General features: G+C 40.7%; 1 protein-coding gene across 7 annotated transcripts in view; it reads right to left on the bottom strand.

The window, feature by feature from the left end:
- Positions 1-1,658: 1,658 nt before the first annotated feature.
- Positions 1,659-24,674, bottom strand: part of sox5 (SRY-box transcription factor 5) — a 193,393-nt gene continuing 170,377 nt past the window's right edge. For 6 of the 7 annotated variants that reach the window (XM_067391917.1, XM_067391918.1, XM_067391920.1 and 3 more), the window contains 7 exons: positions 18,386-18,535; positions 14,841-15,012; positions 11,461-11,633; positions 8,585-8,690; positions 7,943-8,116; positions 6,396-6,612; positions 1,659-6,019 (listed from right to left, as the gene is read on the bottom strand). In XM_067391917.1, coding sequence (XP_067248018.1) covers positions 5,725-6,019; positions 6,396-6,612; positions 7,943-8,116; positions 8,585-8,690; positions 11,461-11,633; positions 14,841-15,012; positions 18,386-18,535 — 1,287 coding nt within the window. In that variant the 3' untranslated portion in view covers positions 1,659-5,724. The remainder of the gene's footprint in view (positions 6,020-6,395; positions 6,613-7,942; positions 8,117-8,584; positions 8,691-11,460; positions 11,634-14,840; positions 15,013-18,385; positions 18,536-24,674) is intronic. The other variant, XM_067391921.1, reaches the window with a different exon arrangement.

Consider the following 24,674-nt stretch of genomic DNA (forward strand, 5'->3'; position numbering starts at 1 on the left):
AGCCTTCATAAAAAAAAGAGTAGAAAAATAATTGACATTAAAGATTTATTAAAAAAATATTATAAAAACTTCCTTATGTGTAATTTAGCCTATATGTAAGTAGCTTACAAATCCATTTTAACCTATTATTATAATGATGTACCAGCTGTGGTTCCCTGTACAGTTTACAGCATTGTTTTTTTTTCTTTGAGGAAATTTGCCATGTACAAATAGGCCCCAAATTAACAAATACTGAATCAAATCAAAATCAAATCGCAAGCTTCTGAATCAAAATCGCATTGAGTTGTGAAATTTGTCAATGCACAGCCCTAGTCTCAATTTATTTTTATTTATTTATTTAATTTTACTTGAAGCAAATGTTGTTTTTTCCATTTATTTTCTTGTCAGAGTGCACCAGAATGCTTCGTTTAAATGTTGAAATCACAAAAATCTTCTCCTGGGGGAGGATGCCCCCAGACCCCCCTACAACTATTTAGTTCATACACATCACTTTTTTCACTTCTCTTCACTTTGCACATATGTTTAGAAAGTCCTACATTACTAAAATATTACAGAAACTATCATACTGGACTCGTTTGGGCTACTCGTACTCATAGGCAACTCTATAGATATGCTTCGATACCAACAACTAATACCGACAACAGAGCAAACATTGACCAGAATGGATAAATCACAGAAGGATGTCTATAAAATAAATGTATCGATTTAATAGAGAAATTAAATATTTACACTTATGTAGCGTTATGTAAGTCACTACGCCACCCTGTTAAACAGGGAATATATTAGTACTTGTAGATTAATCCCCAACAAAAGTCACACTGGTACGTGGTTTTAGGAAGAGAAGGGCCTAGACGTGATTACTAAATACAAAACTTCAACAATCAAACACTAATTTAAAAATCACTAAAAGACTGTAGGACCCGGACTACATACATGTAAAAGAGAAAACATAGAAAAGGAGACCGAGGCTTACCAATGGCAGAAATCGTTTGGAAGGTCTGGAAATTTGAGTATGGAAAAGTATGGAATTTTGAAATGGAAAATGTGTAGGGACCCTGAAAATAAATGCGATTTTTACTTCCAAAATCCTACTGTTATCCTCTTTTGAGGGCAGCACCAGAACCTTATTTTGACAAAAATCTAATCCAGACATACTCTATGCGCACATAAAAGTGGAATTTTTATTGCTATGGATGCTGTAATTGTATGATAACACTGGGCAATTTTTTGATTTGTGGCACAAATATTATTTCTAATTGAAATTAGTGGTTTAGAAAGTCTGGTATGAAAGTATTTTCTAATGATATAACATCTGTGACCACCTACTTGAGGGTGAGTGATCAAGACAAACCTTTAAGATTTGTTAACAATACTGTGTAATTCATGAAGACTCTTCTACAAATATTTGTAATCTCAGCAGGTGTCCTACTGTCCAGTGTGATTCCAGACTCATACAATGACGTTCGGTGCTGGGAATTCCCTTTGTTTGGCCTAAAAATCTAGTGATTGCTTCATATGTTGGCAAGTAAGAGTAGATAGTATTTAGTGTGCAGTGTGGTGTTTTTTGGCAGTTCTGGACTGTCATCTAACAGTGCTAGAGTTTAATTATGGAGTTGGTGAGTTGCAGTAGGGCAGAAAAAGGAGCCACAGACACACAGTAGAGATACAGAACACGTTGCTGTTTTTATTTGAGCCTTGACTGGCAGTAATACTGAAAAACGTCAACTTAGAACAGATGGTGGTAACCCACGGCTTGCTTTTTTTTTCTTTTTTCCATAAGAGTACAGTAACTCTTGCTTTTATTGTGGCATGAATAACATCAATAAAAGAGAGAAAGAAATATACAACTTATATTACACTGTGTTATGAACAAAATATAAATCTATAACTCTATGCTATATTTACATAATTATCTTTCTCGATTTTCAAGTTGAAATGGTAAGTTTCTAAGTACTTTTTGTTTGTTGTCATTTAACATTGTTTTGAGCTCCACACATGACTTTGATTGTCTTATCAATTATTGTTCATAATACAGGCCATCATCAGAGTATGTGTTCATAAAGACCATGAGGTTACCATGCCGACAAATAATTAGTTGACAGAACATGACCTTGTACGTTAAACCAGCCAGTCCTTTCTCCAGCATACGTGTCTCTATCAATTGATATGATTGTGGGAATTATTGTTTAAAGCATGGTCACACCAGATGGTGGCTATTCTGTGATTGTGACTTTCGTTATCTGACAAGGTGTGATTGTGATGTCACTATAGTGAGCTTGATTGACAGAGGGAGACATAGTGTGGAGCTAAAACAATCCTGTAGATAAAAACATCTAATATGGCCATTCAATGGAGCTTCACTGGAATCAGACAATCCGATCGCCATTTTAGAAAGGCCATGTCTTCTGATTAAAAGGAATGGTCACCCGCCACCTTGTCTTTTAAACCCGTTTCACTTTTTTCCTTTTGTGAAACACAAAAGATGTTTTGCAAATTGTCCAAGCTGCTCTTTTGCATACAAAGAACTGAATGGTGACCATGGTGCTCAAGCAAGATTTTCAGTGAATAGTGACTTTTCAGTCTGTTTCTCTCCCAAAGCTATTATATGGCTTCAGAGAAGTACAGTTTTATGTACCACTTTTATGGTGTTTTTCTTTTTCTTTTCAGAGCTTCAGAGCCCCTGGTCCCCATCCACTCTTACTGTATGGAAGAGAGCAGCTCGGAGCATCTGCTAAACGTCTCCTATTGTGTTCTACAGAAGAAGGTAAGTCATACAGGTTTTGGCAAAATTTCATCATTTTTGGGGTGAACTATCCTTTTAAGGGTTAGGTGCTGTGTACTGTAACCCTGAACTGTAATTTGACACAATAGGTAAACAAATGTATTCATCTAAACCAATGATGTTCCAATGAAACATAAGGGAGAGGATGACAAATATCAGTAAACAAGATCCACGCCGCTCTTTCTGTTCAATAACAATTGGGGTATAATATAGCTGTTTTCTTTATCTTCAGTAAAAGTAAAAGAGAATTAACAGATAGGAAACTTCACATTATACATAAACCATTACAAATAAAAATATCATGTTCTTCTTATGTTTGTCTCCGAATGTCCAGAGTCCTAGTGCTTTAAGTAATGTGTTTGGAGTTCATGAATGATGCACGGAGGAGAAAAAGAAAATGAAAAAAAGAGAAATGTCTCTTTTCCTTCATATCAGCAGTTCACCGTGACCACTTTCTCAGAGAATATACCAGCGTCAGAACAGGATTAATTCAACAAAAAAACAAGAACAAATAATAAAAAAAAAAGAAAACAAAAAACAGAATATTGAACATAATAATTAGATCTAAATACCTACCCAGCTAAATATAATGCTTCATCAAGCGCAGTTTCCATACGATCATAAAAAAAAAAAAAAAAAAAATCCAACTGGATGAAAATAATAAATTATACTGTACATAACTTACTAAACTTAGGAAATGCTGCCTATTCTTATAATTATTGTTAATAATATTATTACACTAGAGGCAGTTTTAATGAAAATAAAATACAGTATTTGCAAATACAAACTAAAACATTGACATGCAGAGTCTGAAACGGCTCCTCCCAACCTCGACAGCAGAGTGACGTTGACATGGAGGCAGAACATAAATACAAACAACAGACAGGACTGGACCTCATCGAACCGAATCAACTAGAGAAAGACGTGCGCGCAAAATGCGTTCGGTCATCACTTGGCTAGCACTGCAGGCGTCTGAGTACCTATAACATTTTTCGTCAAAAAAATCTCAAGTAGGCCAGAAAAGTCGAATATGTTTTTAGTTATATGTGTGCAATAGGAATATATGATTTGATATGTGTTGCGAGTGGACAGCTTTCAGGTAGATGTAAAGGGACAAAAAACAGATATTAATGGTTGGAGTCTGGCTGCTGTTCACCTAACAGCTTGTCTCTCACTCTCATCCAGCTGCCCGCTTATGCCCACACCAGGCCAGAGAAAGGCTGGCAGAGTAGTTACAGTTAGGGCAGCCGTCAATCAAATGCTGTCTCCGTGCCAAAAGCAGCCACACAGGTGCAGTAAGATGGAGTGGGTCAGTCAGAGCCACACAGAGAGTGGATGACTGATGGCACGGCTCGGAGACTCCTCTGCACTGATAAACGGAGTGATAGATGGAAAAAAGTGTGGGAAATAAAGGGAAGAGAGAGACAACACAAACCCCTGTGGAGGAGGAGAGATGCGAGATATATTAAGGGGTGCTGATTGAAACGCACACTCGTGCTTGTCTTGTGCGGAGATCCCTGGTTTCTCTCAGAGCTGTCTTTTGAAAACAGAGTGCTGAGCACTGGGGCTTGTGGGAACTCTATTCTCCTCCTCTTTCAATATGCCATTCAGGCACAGACTCTTCTCTAGAGAGATTTTCTCTCCACATCTCCTCTTTTCCTTTCGGAATGAGGTGCAATGTTCCCCGCACCCAGCTACGACAAAAAACAGGTTGTTCAGGGAGACAACGAGAATGACAGGCAATAAAGACAGAAAGAATGAGGAAAACGCAAACAAACGAACAATCGATCAAGGAATGATCGGATGAAAAGGAAAGATAAATGCAGTGTTATTAAACGTTTGGTTTTCTTTCGCACGGATCTGGCAGCTAGCATGAATCGTACGTTTTGAATATTATAGTTTTTTTTTGTTGTTAATGTTCACATGACCAGCACATCAACTGTCTACATGTAATAAAAATTAACTTAAAACCTAGAAAAAGGCGCATTCATCCACACACACAAACAAACAAAGAAATGTGCACGCGTACAATAATTCTGCTCGAGGCTTCACTCTCCATGATAACCATCGTCATGTCAGCTGTTGACCAAACACAAAGTTTTGTGCTATATCATAAAGTTTGTCTCCGCACCTGAGAGACACGTCAACATCCAAAGTTCCCATAGAAGAGGAGGAGAAAGGAACAGTAAAAGCGTGTCAAGAGGAAAAGATGTGAGGAAGGAGGGATTGTCTGTCATCCAGCGGTGTCCAAACTCCTGAGTGAAGGGACGCGAATCCTCCCTTCCTATCCTTTCGTCCAAAAGAAGAGACATCTTTGAGTGAGAGAACATGGGCGTGAGGATGATAGAAAGAGATTCAGCTAATAGCACGCCGAAGAGAAAACAAAAATAGGAAATTTTTGTCATTTTACTCCTGTCAGGTGCTTTACGGTGAAGAGGAAAATAATTGTCTTTTTTCTCTATTAAAACTGTAGCACAAAAACAACAAAATCACATTCACAAGCCACTTGTTGGCACTGTGTACCTGAGTGAGAATATTATAGAACCAAGAAAAAAAAGCGGTTTAAAAGTGTCTCTTTAGAAACGAACAGGTCCACCATTTTAAAGTCTCTATGACGGGTCGACTGACAGGTCCTTAGTAATAAATGTCTTGATAACAAACCAGTCAAGGGTCATTTTTCCTATGTAGTCATAGCTTACTCGTGATTCAATAAGAACTTGCCACGGTACGTTCGCTCAGCGGGAGTCAGGGCAAGTGTTACACTTCATTCACAAGACCCTCCTTTTCATGTAACAGTCACTTTGATTGACAGGTCCTGTGCTTTGCTGTGAATATCAGGCTTGGCTCCGGAGGAGTCCTGATTGGACGGTGTATGGGGGGCGGAATGAAGTTTGCTTGCGTGAGATGCCAGGTGACTGGTGAGATGGCTGTGATTGGCAGGTTTACTGAGTGATGTGATTCTCGCTGTCGCTGCCATAGTCTCCGTCCTCGTCTTCATAGTCAAAGTCATCGTAGGCGTCGCCGTTGCCGTCTTCCATTCTGAGCTCCTCCTCCTTCACACGAGGCTCCTCCCCTTTGTGTGTGAGGTATGAGGGCTGGCTGGTGGGCGGGACTGGTTCGGGGCTACTCGACATGCTCGAGTGCTCAGAGGGCATCTGTGGAGAGGGCATTCCTGCCATAGAGAGTGCACCCGGGTACACAACGCCCGCTGAGGACAAGGGTAATTGGGTCTGCTGTCTGTAGTACAATAAACACACAATCTGTTAGCAGGGCCTGGGTGAAAACATTAGTCAGATTGTTGTATACATGCTAGCAAAATTTAGTCAAGATGACCCAGTTTACTTCCAACTATATGAAATTGGATATTTAACAAGAAAAAATGCAGGACTTTTATTTAATCTATTGGCAATTGATTCAATAGTGAAAAAGGGAGGGGTTGAAAAATTAAAGGGTTTGTTGATGTCAACTAAAAGGAAAGTAATTTCATAGGCGGAGCAAATTAATCGCTTACTGAAAGATCAGGAATGTGTTACAGAATTGATCAGGGTTCATTTGATTTCATGTTGACTTTAAAAGATTACATTAGTAAAAGTTATTTAATGAAACTACGAACCCTACGGTGAAGTACTGGCGCATCTCCTGTCTGCGGTTGCGCATGATAGCCTTATATTCACCAATGCGCAGTTTCTTTCCATCCACCAGGCAGGTGCGTTTGGGCCGTGGTTTGTATTTGTAGTCCGGGTATTTCTCTAGGTGCTGCTTACTAAGACGGGCCTGTTCTTCATAGTATGGCTGCTTTTCCAGGTTGGTCATGGCCTTCCAACGAGAACCTGCAGAAACAACAAGGTGTTTAGAGAACCTCACATGCACGCACACTTATGATTCAGACAGAATGGCAGGGATCGCTGCTACAGCCATAAACATTTGGAAGGTCCTGTTTTGGCTGTTGTATTTTTGAGCTTTCCAATGCAAATGTCCCCTATAAAAATGTGATAAAGCAGGGTCAGGTGAACTCAAAACAGCCTAATTATACAGGGCTTCTTTAAGACAGAGTAGTTGACTGATCATTCAGGCAACCCAGTGACTATTCGATTTTTAAAATATGTAATTTTGCACATCTCTAATACACTCACACTTCAGTATGGTTTTTAAGTGCCTATCGTTAGCCTTAAAAACTGGCACTTTGCAGTAAGAGAGGGTTTTTGTTTGGTCTAATGAGTAGCTTTGAGTGGAGCTGATGTCAAACAGAGAAGAATAGAGTGTGCTCTTTGCCCTCCAAAACACACACACATACACACTAGTGACGTGCGACATTATTCCAGGTGACAGCGGGTTAAGTGGGCCACTAACATAACTCCATCTAATTATCAGATCTCAACAGGCGTACCTGTGGCCTGTCTCTTTTATTCTTATTAATAGAGACGTGTGAACACATATATATATACACACACACACACACACGTTTACACACTGGTACACATGCCACTGTCCCAAAAACTGCAGCAAATGTGTGTTCAGAGTGTTATACGTATGTGTATGTGAGTCTGTGTTGAATTTACACAGTCCTACTGTATGTTTAATGGGGAAAAGCTGTCACCACTGGCCCTGACATGCACCCAGTGCTGGAAAGGGGAAACTCCTTCTGTTAACAATTGAGAGAGCGGGGCCTTATTAAAACCAGATTTTCCGGCGTTATAAAACGCTTAGGAGCTCTTTAAAATGTCAAACACAATCCCAGAGGTCTGGAGAAAATGTCAGACAGACTGGAGAGCTGGTTTAATGCATAATGAATTATATCATCATTGTTGGAGTCGGCCCTCTAGAGCGATTCATTAGGCGGTGGTTACACAATGCAGTGCGGGAGAGGGCTGTGTGTGTGTGTGTGTGTTGAGGAGGAAGAACAGAGGGGATTCTCTGTCGATGACTGCATATTTCTTCCCAAAGGAGCCAGCCTTTAAGCCCCACCCACATTTAATGTACCCACAAATCTCAGCCTATTAGGGAATATAGTGTGTGGTGAATCAAAGTTGGATGGAAAATAAATCTCTATCAAAAGCCTTGAGTCAAAAATTGCACAGCTGGAAACGGAGACGTTGCTAGTAAACCTGAAGTGGTTAGATAAGTGGTTGGAGAGATTTACTGGTGCTGTCTCTATCTCACCGAGAATCTTGCTGATGTTTGAGTTATGCATGTCAGGGAAGGCCTGAAGGATCTTCCTTCTCTCGTCTTTAGCCCAGACCATAAAGGCGTTCATGGGCCGCTTGATGTGCGGTTCGCTGCTGCCACGCCCTCGAGCCTCTCTGAAGATCCGTGAGTCCGACACACTCGGGCTTCCTGGAGAAGGAAAGTGGGGGGACAAACATGCTTATATGTACCGTACACATAAAATAAGACATAAGTATATGTTTGGCTGTGATCAATTGAATAAAAAAACAAAAACAAATGATGATTGAAAGCAAATTTGCAGACAGAATCTAAAAAAAAAACAAAACAAAAAAACAGGTAGCGTCAGCCACCAAGATTACAATAAAGACGAAAGTAAATTATAGGGATGTAAATAGGGTTATTTTTTATTTCACATTAACTTTAACGTGTCTTTAAATTCGCAATGTCTTCTGTATGACAAAGTAAATCCAAAAGAAAAAAAATTGGTCTTGAATTGTACAGAATAAGATCAATAAAAAGCATTCAAAAATACATTTAAATTTCCATTTAATGACAACTTTAAACCAAACTTTTTAATAACACAATAAAATCAATTGAGAGAGAGAGTTATGATGGGCGGTAAAAAAAGTGTCTTACCATCTGAATCTCCACTGATGCCAAAGTCCATCATCGCGTGAGTGAACTTGCTCTCTTCAGACTGTTGTTTTAACTGTTGGCTTAGGCTCTCAAGAGCAGCTTTATCCTGTACACACACAATATACAACCAATCCATTTAGATTCATAATCGACAAATCAACAGATTAATTTGCATAAACACCAATGAACTGATGAATCAAGTGCATTGAAAGAGAATCAGACGAAAAAAAAAAGAAAGAAAATGTGAGTTAATGTTTATCCATCAAATACGAGTAGCCTGATGCCACCTGCAATCTATTTACACTTGTTCTTTCCCTCTCTTACTCACTCGATCTCTGTCTCTCTCGCTTAGCCCCGAGGTCAATGCATTAGAGAGCGCGATCGCTCTAGAGATGAGAGCGGGGCTGGACCGCACAGCCTCCTGGGTATTTATTACACCCAATAAAAAGAGATTTACTATGCATTTACATGGCTAATGTAGCTGGGCTGCATATTTCAACACAACACCCCCTGCTCTCTCTAAACATGCACACCCCCCGTCACCCCCCCAGAGCTGCATCTGGGGCTTAATTAGTCAATTAGACTCCATCCTGAATCCACGCTACATTTAAAACACACTCGCAGACAGAGTCCTCACCATTAGAGAGTGACCTGGGCCTTCTGCGACTCTGTAATGAAATGCATTACACCATTTTGCAGCCATCGAGATTTAATTGTTCAGACTGAGTTAGTGAGTGGGGTTTAAATGAATGTGTAATGGAGAGAGAATCTCTCCCCAGAGAGACAAAGAGAGAGACTGAGAGAGATGATCAGGTTTGATAATGTGACAACACAAAAACTTTGGCTTTATACACAAGAAGGTCTTTAATATTGGTGAAAGCTATCCGTTAACACTCCATTTCATCTCAACTGCAGGTATATTTACTATATTAATAAATTAGTGAAAAATCTACTACACTATAATGAAATATTAGCCTTGTATACATATATTTGCTAGCACAAATTATATTTTTTCAGAATACATAGCTAATTTTAGATAAAAATGCTTTTAAGCTGGACTACTTGCATGTACCAGCAGAGGCTAACTAGGCCTAAACCGTATTTGGATCGACGCTAAAACTCCATCTCATAGATGATTGACCTTGCTCATCTCCCACAATCCATTTATCTTAGTGTGACACAAACGGGTTTAGGAACAAGGCAGGGTTTGACCGCATCATGTGTTCCTGGGGAATATGTTCAAAGAGCGCAGTGCACTCTCTCTCAGAGAGTTGAGGTTAATACATAGAGGGACAGTAATTGTCTAAAATCAGGAGATAATGGACTGAAGAGGAAAACAAACATCAGATGGGCTGGCTGATGTGGACCTCAGTCACGTAGGAGGTAAAAGTTGAGTAACAGAAAAAAAAAAAAAATAGTGAGAGAACAACTGTGCCACTTTACCATGTGGCATTTCAGCACAATCCACCACAATCCATTTTAAAGACTCAAAGATTATGTTTTGAGGCTTTTAGTCCAAGTTTGTTATCTTTGAAGCCAACTATATGCCTACTGTACTTCTAAACAGACAAAAAAAAAAAAGAACATTTGAAAATTATATTCTAAGAAAATGGAAAAAATATATTGATGACTCATACTGCACTACAGATTTTTGTCTATTCAGATGCTCTATAAAAATAAGTATACCCCTCCCCAACAACCCTGCAAAGAACACTATAAGTAGCAAATAAGGGCATTAGGTCTATTTTTTTTAAGAAAGCTCCTTTTCAATCTGAAATGCATCAGATATAGGAGAGAACTTTGCTTGCAACAGCTCTTTCTCATGTGCTGCCCTCGCATTGACCGCAACCAATCTGCTGTTTTTCTCAGCATCTGAATGTGTGGCCTTAATCAAAAATAACCTCTCTGTACTCTAAATGTGCAAAAGTGCAGCATGGATGGCAGTTGTGTGTGAGGATGTAAAGCTGTGGTCAGGGAAAAGTGCAGCTGATCTGTGGTAAATCATAATAAGGATAGAGTGTTTGGGAGTAATGTGGATTATTCCTAATGCACCTTCATTAACCTAGTAACAATCAGCACTGTCACTAAGCCTGACCAAGTGAAGAAAAAAACCCCCGGCAAAGTATGAGCGTGCGGGTGCTAAGCTAGAGATGAGATCAACGCATCCAAAAACATGCTTTTGTTAAGCATTTACCTACTGTGTATTTGGTGATGTTGATATGAGTTTACACACAGAGGTTTATGAAATAAACCAAATCTCTGTGTGGCGGAGAAAATCAGGAAGCAAGGACACCTGTGTATATACAAGCGTCTTCCTCTGCTGATGTGCACAATCACGCCATTAGCGGTGGACGAGGCAAAAGTGTCCATAATTTAATGCTTGTTTACTGACATACTCTGCTTTTTGAAGCATTTGTATGCAAATTCCGCAGAAAGCGAGTGTGTTTTATTATCTGCGGTTGAAGGCGTTTCCTTTGCTGTGGCTCGTGGACCAGCTGACTCCAGTGTGTTTAGCAAACAAGCCCAATTTAGCCGTGTAGCCGAGGAGTCACTCCAGTCACTTCACATTAGCATCAGCTACGCCATTAAAATTAGCGTTCTGTTCACTGGGCCCTGCCTGCCCTCAGCCTGCCTCCCAGACATAGCCATCGTGTACAACAAAAGAGCTTTCAGATCTTAGTCACCTCTACTCCCCCTCTTCACAAGAACAGCTTTGGGAAATCACTTTGTTCAGAGATAAACACGTTCTGTTGTAATTAACGCTTCTGTTTGTGTATTTTCATCTTTTTAAACTTCATTTGCATTGTTCATTGGTGATGAGCAAGATGGGGTCTGCAGACTTGACTGTGTAAATGCAAGACGAGAGTAAAACAAACCTTTTCTGAGCGTCCATTGTTGAGGCTCAGGCTGTTGACTGCCGCTACTTTGGCGTCCAGTACCTGCTGCTCTCTCTTTAGCTGCTCTTTCATCTGTCTGGCCTCCTGGAAAGCTTTGGTCACGGCCTCATGGTCGTTCAGGTAGCCGCCAGAGGTGATAGATGACAAAAGGTCTGAAAGAATGACAGGTGTGAGTGAGACAGAGCACAGACAGATGACTGTAAGACAACAGACAGATAAAGCATAAACGTGTCTTGATATAAAGCGGTTATTTTCAAATGCATTTACCAAATCATCAATTTTCATGCCATGCCCCTAATAAGTTTGCACATTGATGGGCATAATTATTTCATTATAATATCAATTTAAATTTTTTGGTACTTGCCACTGACATTTCTGATTCAATTTATGGACTTAAAGTGAAGTCACCCAACACTAAAACACTGCTGGCACTCCGGGCATCACACATTAGCACCGAGCGTGCTGTGAGGTCACCTATCAGCATTTGTGTTAACATTACCATACACACACTGACCATTTGACTGTCACCTCTATGACTCAGTCTGCCTATGGCACAACTAGCTCTTAACATTCACTCAAAGCAAAGAGAAAAAAGAAGTGTGGAAGATAAATATTGACTTCTCAGGCATATTAACATTTAATTCAATCAGCTAGCATTATGGTCTGTCAGCTACTTTAAACATGCAGTACTAGAATAATGAAAGCCGGTTGGAGATCTGTGGTTGCCTAAAGTCTGTATACATAACATGATCATGTGAAGCTGAAAAAAAAATCTCTATTCTTATTTACAGCAGAAACTGTCATCAGAACCCTGTCACTGACGCACACACTCAGACACAAGCTGTTCCAAAACCTAACGAGCTGCCTCGCTGTCTATTGCCTACATAGGCAGCAACAATGTTCTTTACAGCAGACAAATTCTGGGGAAAATTAAGTCTTTCATTGATACTTTATAGTATTGAATAAAAGTTTACTTATCAACATTTCTATATTTTTGTCTGCTGTATTGGGTTTAAGGGTTAGTTCATTAAGGGTTAGGTCATTAATTTCTCACCCTCATGTCGTTACTGTTTATGTCCGAATGACGGTTCAGTATTGGCCAATACTGAGCCGTTGTTCGGATGTTAAACACTGAAGCTCTGCAACATAAATAGCTTAGCAGAATGACAGGGGAAAGACAAATTTGTTGAATAAAGTCGTTATTTTTGTTTTGTTTTTATGCACAAAAAGTGTTCTCATCACTTCATAATATTAAGGTTGAACCACTGTAGTCACGTCGACTATTTTAATGATGTTTTTACTACTTTTCTGGACCTTGAATGTGGTAATTTTGTTGCTTTCAATAGAGTACAAATAAAATCTCTCAGATTTCATAAAAATATCTTAATTTGTGTTCTGAAAATTTTGGGTGAACTAACCCTTTAAGGTGTCTACCTTTTGGGATAGCCTGTGCCTTAAAAAGCTGCCTCTGTAAGCAGCTCACTAGATTTTGGAACAGAGCAACACTCTCTCTCACACACAAATGGGGGATAAGAAATCCAGTTGAAAACAGATGCTGAAGTCTGATGAAAATCTCACAAATCTGCATTTATACATTCAGAGATTTGCTAAAAAGTGCCATTTGTCTCATATCTGTCTCTGTCTACCATTCTGTGGGCTTTTATTCAGACCAAAGCTCATGGAAATCTTAAAAGTGGAGGGAAAAAAACCCAGCAGAGATTACTTATATTAAAGCCATAAGCAGTCTAATTTGGCCCATTCCGCAACATCTGCCTCCGAGCATATCAAAGATGTTTCCAACCATCTTTTCATGGCTATTATTTGTATTATTCTCAGCAGCTTAACCGCCCAAGCCGTTAGCTGCATCTGTTGGCTCGTGCATGTGTGTGTGTGTGTGGTGGAGCATTATCTCACCAGGATAGATCTAACAAAGACCTGTGCTAGATTATGAGTCTTTATCTGGCCTAATCCGGTCGCTAATGCTGGATAGGATGGATTAAATGCTTTCATTTGAAATGATGGAGAACTCTTTTAAAAGTCATATCTCGGGAATCTGCTAAAATGGCCACAGGTCAAAGGGTGAGTGGGAGCCAGCACACTTCCTGACAGTCAATTTAAATCGGGGTCAAAAAATGTCTGAGGTGTTAATTAAGAGCACCGACACCACTAGAGAGAGATGGATATGAGATTTTCTTACATTTAAAATGACTTGTTTAAATAGAGATGTATATCAGCTTAATAATAACTCAAAACATAAACAGGACCTCACACTTCACATTACAGTGATCTTGAGAGTAAAACTTTCTTTTCGGCCTCTGAGAAAAAGCAAGGGAGAGTGATGGCCTTAGAGGACACAGCACTTGACAGCCTCTGTTGTGTTTCCGTGGTGACAGTGACACAAAAAGAAAGGGACACATGGGGTCGGGCATGCTGGAAAAGTCTCAGGACAGATGTCACTTAGCAAGGTCAAAAAGATGAGCGAGGTGGAGAACATGGATGATGGAAAGATGAGGGAATTGCACAAAAAGGGGTGTACAAAGATCTGTCAAGTTTAAATATAAATACTCATCCAGGTAAACACACATACACTTAGAAACAGCATGTTAAGTGGGGCTCTGAATATGTCTTTGACATTACAATACTTGCTGAGCCTTTAAAGATGTGCACCAGATGGAATAATCAAGGGACATACGGCACTCTCAAACTTAATGATCTAAAAGAACCTCTCGCTGAGACATGTTCCAAAGGATTCCAGTGAAAACTTTACTTCCTAATCCATTTTTCAGAACAAAAAACATCTGGGCGGCAAATCCACTAATCTGCTATTAAATCCCAGGATTTGTTGAAAAACACAGCGATTACCGGGAAGTAGTCTGAAATGGCTAACTGTTGTGGGGAGGGGAGAATATTGCTTTATTGTGTTATTAATGTATGTTGTTTGTGCTGTGGGTGGTAACAGAGTTGTATAAGAGGCTTGTCTAATCTCAGCGCCTGTCAGGAAGGCTTGTGTTGCTCTATTCAGCACCTCTAAACAACAGAAATAAACGCCGCTAAACCTTCCCATCCGCTGTCTCCCTCTCTTTCGCTTCCAAACACAGCTGCTTAACAAGCTCTCCCCCACCATTTAGACTAATAAATGTTTGACAATGTGCCCTTCAGGCAAAATTAAATTCTACAAACCTAAAAATGTAACATCAATTACCGTCTCATACAAGAGTCTGTGCCAGCAGAAAAACATATCCTGGGAGTAGGAAATGCTCTTGAGAGATATGTTCAGGGCAATATGTAATAACATTAAGCAGGTTATGCTGCGATTTATGTGTTTATTGAATTGCAATGAACTGTGGAGGTGTGGGTACCTATGGAGCTGAGTCTGGACGGCGGTCCTCCGATGCTGGAGGGGGCGCTGTGCTTCAGGGACCCGGGGCCCAGCTTCAGGGCAGGGACCTGTGGGGAAGCGGGGGAGGTGGGTGACTTGCTCTCGGATGCCTTAGGCTTGGACGACAGATTCAAGGGCTGAGCGCCCTCGTCCTGCAAAACAGCAACACGTTTGGCCCGGTGTGATTTTTCTCCTCAGAGATTTGGGACCCAATCAAAACTCCCAGCAGGGGGTCAAATCAGCTGACTGCACGCCGAAAAAGGAAGTTTTCAGCAAATGCGGCCAGGCCACAAGGAAAGGATAAAAGTAATTGTGGTTGCGCAGGCCAGTTGAAAAACTTGCCGATACTGGATTGATGTTGCGCACTGCCATGGCGTAATCAACATGCAGCACACCCATGCTCAATCAAACAAGAGAACAGGGACAAAGCGAGCATACCATGTAAAGAAACATGCTTAGGTGAGAAGATTCACACACATTTACCAAACATGTTGCGCATTGAGAAGAAAAAAAACACATACAAGCATACACGCAAACACGCAAACACAGAATGGCCAAGTATTCCAAAAATATAAGCACACATGATTATTTGACACACGTTACAGCTTCAGATATGTTCACAGATGTCAATTAGACCCAATTAGATAATAATCAGATAACCCCGATTCTCTTTTGTGATGGTGGACGTCTATCCATACGGTGCAAATGACTGCTACCAAGATATCAACCATGCTGACATAATCTCATCAGAGAAGGCACCATAAGGGGTAATTAGATCTCAGAATGACAGATGCTGCCCCGTACACAGCATCAGCACACTGCAATGAAAGCCTAAACTTGCCATCAAGACCTTCATGTTCTTAACAGCTTCATAGCTCAATACCAGAACTACATCAGAAGCTCATGGGCACTCTGGCAAACCTCCAGGATCAAATGACCTCCCCAACCATCGTCCAAGCCATAGCTGTCAATCATCCTCGCCTGGCAGAGGGTCTCTTAGGTCACTATTGTGCTCCCACTGCAGTGGGATCTTGTATGAGCTAACATGGGGAGTGCAGCATCTGTACTAACACCTGTTTCTAGAGCCTTCCCGTCTGTCATGAATGGCCAGAATCACAAAAGGCATTTGCAGCAGCCATAGAGGATGACTACATCTCACAGAGCCACAGTGTCTTGCCTCCGCAGTAGTGCGAGCAGAAATTCGCTCTTTTTCAAAGGCAGTAGGCAGCGAGTCACCATGCTAGGTTTTGGAACAGAGCTTCCGAGGTCTGGAGAGCTTGATTAAGACCTTTCCCTCACCGCCCGTGCTGTGATGGGCCGTAACAGGATTGTCCTCATTAGCGCTGTTCTCAATGGAAGGGGAACCAGTGGGATGTGGACTCCATCATAAGGGAGACAGACAAAAGACCCTACTCAATGAGAACACTAAGACGTGATTGAGGAGAATACTGTATCATGACCCATATTGTGTCAGGATGTGTAGCGACGCTGCATTGAAGAGGAAAACTGAATATTTATGACAGATAATGCCTGCCTCCCGCCCCGATGGTGGATTGTTCTTCGAGAAGCAAATCCTTGGGTGGGATGTTAGCCAAAGAGAATGAAGCCGGTAAGAGGAGAACTAATGAAGACTGGCAAAGCTGTGTGAGAGGAGGAAAGCTAGCTTTAAGACCCGTCATAAATGTTATAAGGAATAAGCTTAAATCTCATAAAATGACAGAGTCACTTACAATGATTTTATAATAATAATAATAATAATAATAATAATAAATATATATATATATATATATATATATATATATATATATATATATATATATATATATATATATATATATATATATATATATATATATATATGAAATACCAAGACAAGTGTGTGTCCAGCTCTTCCAGTGTAGACAAGAGAAAATGAACAGTTTTTATCATTGACTTAGCATATAGCTATTTATTGTTCTAAATTAAAACAATAGTTTTAATCAGTTATTTATTGCTAATTACTGTACACTGGCTGTATACACATATACAAAATATCACTTGCACAAGCCATATCAACTCACTGTCTACCAAGTAGTTTTGTGATCTCTTTTGAATTTTGCATGAATATACACATTCTTCACATAAACTGCTGACACATACAGTCTACTTCAGAGACAATAAAAAACCAGAGACACTCCCACAAGATAGAAGTGTCCAAGACCACTTTTGCCAACACATGGGCAGCACCTTCAAGAAGAATCCCAAAGCCAACTGTGGCAGAACTGAGCTTGAGTGAAGGAATAAGGGTGTGAATCTGAGTAGGTCACAGAGTGAAAACTGTGATATAGTGAGTCCGTGATGCACCCAGGTTGTGAGGCCTCCCCCAGGGTAAAGCACTTAAGCTCTGTATGCCTCAGTCCAACCAGCTGTCTGACACACGGCACACACCTCAAAATGAGAGGAAGAGTGGCAACTACCCCAGGGCAGCAACCTTGAAATATACATGCCTTCCCCTTCATGATGGCAAAAGCTTGCAGACGTGGAGAGAACAAACGAGAGCTATGATTGAGGGACAATTTGAGTGTGAAAGAGGAGGTAGAGAAGGAGAATGGGAGGGCTCTGAATCCACTTTAAGATTCTTAGGAAAGATTCAAGGAATATGAGAGAGAAAGATATATTTAAGGAAAAGGTCATTTTCTCATGGCTCAGTGGCTGCAGAGGCCTAGCAGGTGCAGGCAACACTGCCAATTATCTGTATTATCCCTATCCTCCTCCTTTATCTCCATGTACTTGGTCATGTGACAACAAAGGACCAAATGTTTAAGGGAAACGGCCTTCATTAGCCTTTGACACAATGAGCTGCAGGAGGCCAGATCCAGTCGATGGCGACTGCTGAGATTGACGGAGGGAAACGTATCCTGAGCCCTTCCTCTTATGCAACAGGCATGTGGTTGAGCTCCAGGTCTGTTCTCTTCCCTCTCCAAACAGGCATTGGGCTCAGCCGTGGCTCAAGGCCGGAGTGAGAGCGGGCAACAGGCCTTCACACATGTTTATCCAGCCCTGGCCGCCCCACGGTCCAGCTATTGTACTGCTGAGCGGGACAGAATGGGCTTGCAGGGGTGTCCGGGCGTCTAGAATGACCAGCCCAGCAGGAGGGATGAGAGGCCAGACAGGCTGCTTTATTTCTGCCCTGCCTGATATTCATGGAGCTTTATTCCGCTCCGATAGCTCTGGCCTCCTGCTGCCAGACTGGCCAAAGGGAAAGATACCTGCTCCGAGCCTTATACGCTATCGGAAAAGGCACAAAGCGGTGGTGGTAGCTAGACTTCGGGTTCAAGGACCAAGGACCTTCAGAAGCTGGCATACAAAGCACTTGAAATGCAACAATGAAGTGAGGCATGGAGAATTGAAGGCATGGTGCCAGCTTGCTAGAGTTATGGGTATTCAACCAAAAGAACATCAAAACCAGTACATACAAAGACTATTAGCTCTGGATGGTAAATGTACACAGGTGTTCCAGCCTAATACGCATCCACAAACACATACCTTGGGCTTTGGTGGTGGGGTGCTTCTGTTTTTCTCGCTCTGGCCGCTGGTGGGCGAGAGTGTTCCGGTTGCCAGGTTGGCCTGAGGCACTGTGCTGTGTTTGGCCCCCGGAGACACCTGCATGGCAGCTAACTGAGCTGCATACAACTGCTGCTCAGAGACAGAGAGCGATAGAAAGAGAAAGAGAGAGAGTAGAGACAGAAGGGACAGAAGAGTGGATGAAGAAGAGAGAAAGGTCCATGAATAAATGAATACACAGAACGCACAAAAAAACAAAAACAGGCTAAAAAGCTGGTTTGGCCATTAGTGGAAAGGGCTGATGGTTGTTTATGTGTGAGGGGACAGAGCTGTCACTTTATGTTCCACCATCCGGCCTCAAGGGGCTACGCTAACAGCTAGCAGACGCCTGAGTGAGACATGTCCCCGCCAAGGTGCATCCTGGGAAAAAACGCACTCACCATAAGGGTCAAATTCACTAAGGAAAGAAAAGACTGAAAAAAGGGCCTCTCAAGGTGAAAAACTGGTGGATGTGTTTATGTAAAGAGAGAAGTTGTGAATTTCTCTGCCACCGGGAGTGGAAACAAATGCTGGACCCCCTATTGATTCTTTTACTCTTGTTTAAGAACGCACACCAGGACAGAAGGACCCATGAGAAAACACTCTTAAAACTCGAAAACATATCTGCCAGCATGATTCAATGAAATGTAGCATACAGCCATTTGACAGAATAAATAAAGATTTTTCTCCTTTTCAATTGTACTAAATGACAGATCAATATAATGGCTGATCTTTTGTGATTAAAGTAACCATGAACACTTGGCCAATAGTCTCATCAGTACAAAAATATTTCAGTTTCGTTTTAAATCAAATATAATAAAATAAATATATATTTAACAAGCTTATATAAGCAGTAAATTTAAGTATTTAAATTTAAGTATTTAAATAAAAGTATTGAAGTTTAAGTTTCATAATTATATTGTATTTATTTTCAATACTTATTAAATACTGTAAAATAAAATACTACAAATAATTGAATGTATTTCTAACAAAATTGAATTTAATTAAACACAAGCGTTATGTGTATCTATATGTATATATCCATATTAAATCAGGTCTCTAGATATTATTTGCATAACCAATTGAACAAATCTGTATCAGTCAACCACAAACAATAACATATCCCAACTGTTAAACACGCAGCTCAGGGATGTACTCTTCAACACAGTGTATTTGTGGACCTGAGCAAATGTTTCTACGGTAACAGGCTAGTTGTAAAACAGATTCCCGGAGCTGTCTGTGCAATTTCTGCAATAAGTGCGTTTGTGCAGCTTTCATGTGCAATTTTGAGGACTTTGAGGAAAGCAAAGAATGAATTGAGAGAGGGAGCTTTTTATTGTATTTGTGGGAAAAGATGAGGAACCAAATCTGTGTTTACAGTAGCAGCAGAGACGGGCTGTTTTTTAAATTGTATTTTTCTCTTTAAGGTTTGGAAGCGAATGGCTGTTTGTGAGTAAAACTTCCGTCCTTCTGTTCGTCTCTGGCTGCCAGCCACCAGCAGGAAACAAAGACTGGTTTATGCAAATGTCCATGGCAGTTCTATCTCTCTCTCTCAACCTCGACAGCACATTCTCCAAAATCTTCTGTCGGCTGTATCTGCTAGAATTAAATATTTCTATCAGATGAGAACACAGAGATTAACACACCATCATGCTGAGAGACATATCTCTGTTCAGAACATCTCTATCCACTCACACTGGCTTTTATCTGCCTAAATTTGCACCGCAGAGAGCTAATAAAGTTAATAAGTACAGATTTTTTTCTTTAAAAAAGGGACACTGCTATATTAACTGTATGCCTGAAAGTATAGGTGAACTGATATAAAAAAAAAAAAACCTCTCATATATATTGAATTGTGTTTATGCTATGGCCAACCGATATGATGGCCAATATTAAATCTACACTACACTATTTTAAAACACAAAAAACAAACAAACAAAAAAAAGTCTACATTTAGTCAAATAACACATTTTAGAAAGAATATGCTGTTTGAATTGTAAAAAAAAAAAAAAGGATTTTTAATATTACCTACTTACAATTTTGTCTTACAATTATGGCACTACTTACGGCTGATAACACGATCACTGATATATTGTACATCCCTAATAAAAAAACTAATACACTGCTACTTGGAATATTTGATTCTGATCAGTTTTCCACAGCTAAACTGTATAATCGACTGTTGTCCTATTAAATTCATTTAATGTAGCTCTTGTATCACTCTTTCTTCTAACATAAAATCATTTCAGCTCAAATCTATACTTTATGTGGTAAGTAATAAGCGGGATAATGTACATTCACTCTGTCATTATCTTAAAAATGGACTCTGACTGGGAGATTCTTCTATTTTTATTCCTCAGTTTGTGCGTAGACATACAGCAATTCAATGCGCACACACATTTCTCTCTTTTTTGTTTTGTTTTTTTTGTTGATCAGGAGGTGACCTCAGCGCATGAGCTGTAGTCCACACAGGGGAGCAGGACATGAAATAAAGCTCTTGTTGGTCATTTCTGTTCAATTACTCCCACCATGGCCCCTGGTTGTGTGTGTGCCTGAGCGTGACATACGGCCCCTGTCGGAGCTTGCCCTGTCTGCGTGTGTGTGTGCGTGAGAGGGCGAGATGCTCCGTGTCCGGTCCACTGCATCAGACTGCTTTATTTTCTTTCTGAATTGAGTTCTATTACAGGGCCAGCTCTTGTCAGTCACAACCGCTAGACCGAAACACACATACACTGCACTTCCAACAGGGGCTGCCAGTGAACACGCTCAAAGCGCTGCCACCCCGCCGTCAACGTGAGCAAACAGGAAGTGACAGCACAATGCCCTTCGAGTGCCCACGGGCTCACGTATGCACACGCAGTGAGAATGGGGGATGAAGGGGTGGCTGATCTCAAAAGTGGGGATGTAACAGAGGAATTTAAATGTCAGCCTTACACAAAAACACACACACAGAGGTGCTGAATGGGGGAGGGTGTATCTGTGAGGGATTTGATAGGACTCTTGACTCCTTCAGTCAAGCTGCGTCCTTTTGAACTCTTAAAGCTTCTCCCCTTGCTTCTCTCACTCTCTCTTTGCTAATCCCCACAGAGGAGTCTTAGGCCAGCTCTAATTCTCTAACCAGAAGTCTCTGTGTGTGTGTTTAAGGCAACAAAGGTAAGAAAAAAACACACCGTCAACACATAAATAAAGATCACAATGTCAGACCGTAATGCATGGCCTGTCTGATCTAGTGGGTCAAATGTGACTCCATTAAGTAGTGTGTGTGTGTGTTTTTACGTGTCTATATGCAGGATGACGGGAGGAGATAGATTGGCATTTGCGCTTTAACTCGTAAGGCTCATTGGAGAGTATTAGTGTTGGTGACACATGTTTTAACAAAGCCACCACCCCATTCTCACTAAGCTCCCATCCCCTCCCTGAGCACAGGAAGATGGGCTGCTGTCAGCGCAATCCAGCGGAGTGGATCTGTGCGTCTTTATGTGGCTGAGCAGACATCTCTTGCTCTCCAGTAATCCCCTGCTTTACTCAGATTATGAGCTTCTTTTCCCATCTTGCTTTGTTGTCAAAATGGAAGCAGTTCAGAGTGATCCTCTAAGCTATTGTCATTTTGGTCACCGCTGGCTATTGTGTGTCTCTTGCTTTTTCCATTGTCGTCAATTCTTCCTATTCTTGTTATTTTTTGCGATAAACAAAACACTGGCTGTCGAGTTCTGTGCTATTTTGATTAGTGCGCCAGGCAGGATGAACTTTGACATGAGTTGCGTCTGACTGAAGCCGCTGCCAAGAAATCTCCCTCTTAAGTGTCAATTAGAGCTAAAGCTAGTGTTTACAAAAACTACAAAAGCCAAATGAAAATCTATTGTGAGGTGGGATAATTTTTCTCTTTTCTGCTTAATTATTTTTTTTTCGGATTGTCAAGGAAGAGTCTCAGTACTCAGTCCAGGTTTTAGGTCTGCTTGTGGGAAGCTTTGAGTCAAAATAACATTCTCATTGTGAGATACACTGGGAATGTTTTGTAAGCTTATTATGTTGTGGAGCAGATAGGGCAAGCTGGACAGGATCAATCCAGCCATGCTATCTATTAACAGTGTCACTGACCTCATCGTCCTCGGACAATGCCACCAGATCACTATCTGAAAGGAATTCAGTCTGCTTATCGTGCGTACACATGCAGTCCTCCAAGTGGCATCAAAAAAATAAATCACTGGGGGTTTGAACTACAAATGGAAATACATGTACTATTTTTTATGGCTGATATAAGGCATTAAATACAGTCTCCCTCTCGCTTTCTCTCTCTCGTTCTCCTGTGTGCTGCAGTAATCCGGTGCAATATGGTCCAACATCTGCCTCTACATATGATGGCTGACCTCCTCCATTGACCCACTTTATACCTCTTCAGTATGCTGCTCGCAGCTCATACCTTTCTATTACACCCCTCCTTTTCTTTTCTTATCTCTCTCTTCCTCTCTCTCCATTCTCACATTTCCAACAAAGTCATAGTCGCTGTCCCTCAGCTTCTGTGTGTGGTTTTGGTAGGTTACACAGGTTAATTTAGATGGTTATGGAATATTAGGCCAGTGTGAACTGTGGCCGCAGTTGTGAAAAGTGGTTTTGTGGCCAGGTTTAAAAACGGCTGCTGTGACTAATGGCAAACACCTTTAAGATAGTGACCCCTGGTGCAATGACTCCCTCTCACTCACACTTGCACACACACACTTAGAGGTCTTGTTTAATGGCCGTTGTGTAGGTGAGCAGTCACACACAGCTGCGACTTCATCCACCTGGCATCTACAAGTGTTTGTGTGTGTTGAAACATATAACTTGAACAGAATTGTTATACAAAATTACTCTGAACACTTTGGACATGCACACTACACAGGACACAAGTGGCAAATTATAATGTGTTAAAATTACAATAATGCGCTACAAATTACAATCAACAAAGCTGTCTACACGTCAAGTAATCAAATGCAGCATGCCTTCAGTTGACATGCTGCACAGCGACTTCAGATACTTTATTTTGCTATTGAATATGAATTGTACTTATAAATAAAAAAAAATACTTAAATTAGCATTCCTCTAGTTTAGTAGAGCATGGTGCTAACAATGCAATGATCATGGGCGTGATTCCCAGGGAATACATGAACTGATAAAATCTATTCCATAAATGCAATGTATGTTACTTTGGATAAAAGCATCTGTCAAATGCATGAACGTAAATAACAGAATATATCCTGCCTACTAAATGATCTCTGTATGTGTTATACAAACAAAAAAGTATATTTTAAATATAGTATAGTTGAGAGGACATAAAGTGCATTGAGAAGATGAGTAAGGAATTGCAAAGCAAATTCAGCACATCATGTTAAGTGCACAAATGCCTTGTGGAGTGACCAAGGCAAATATTTTGGGCCTCTCATCGAGTTGGGGGGTCTGAAGATGAGACGTGCAAATGCACAGATTGTCCCAGAGGAAATCCAACATGCTTCTGTCTGAGACATCTGTATTTAGGTTAGCCTTAGTAAATCATTTTCATTGTGACAAAGCCCTAATCTCTCTCTCTCTGTGAGTGTGTTTGTTGCAAGGGAGATTTGAGGATGGAATGAGAGAACAGTGGCATTGGATGATGTTGTTGTTTTTTTTCCCAGTTGTTTTTCTGGCAAAATCCAATTGCGCCTGACAAAGCTGTTCAATCTGGGATTTTTTGAATCTTAACACGAAGGAACATATGGAGACAAGCTCGGAAGCAGATAAAATCAGACGGGACAAGATTCTCGCAGTAAGCCAGTCATACGGAGCACAGCGGGGTGAGTGCACAGACAGCAAGGATTTAAAAAAAACAAACAGGAAAAAATATCCTGTTTTATTACCTGTTATCCACAGGGCACCTGGGAATACCACCTGTTTCTGTGAGCGTGTATGTGACATATGCTTAATCTGTGATACAGATGTGCAGGTGTGTACATATCTTTACATGTGTTCAGGTAAGTGTAATGCCCTGTTAAAATACACTCTAATGTGCATCTGTGTTTGGCAAATGGTGGCAGGGTGAGTTTGGCCTCTTTATTTCTTGAGGTAATAGAGAGAAAGGGCCATGTGGGCCCCCAGGTGAATGCATCTCAAACAGTCAGGCTCTTAACCTGGTGACAAGGGGATCAGATGCAGTCAGTTCATACTTTTTCGTCTCCTTCCAGAGACCAAACTAGGGAGGAAAAGGAAAAAGGACAGACAT

Source organism: Chanodichthys erythropterus, chromosome 8, assembly GCF_024489055.1.
Source record: "Chanodichthys erythropterus isolate Z2021 chromosome 8, ASM2448905v1, whole genome shotgun sequence".
NCBI lineage: Eukaryota > Metazoa > Chordata > Actinopteri > Cypriniformes > Xenocyprididae > Chanodichthys > Chanodichthys erythropterus.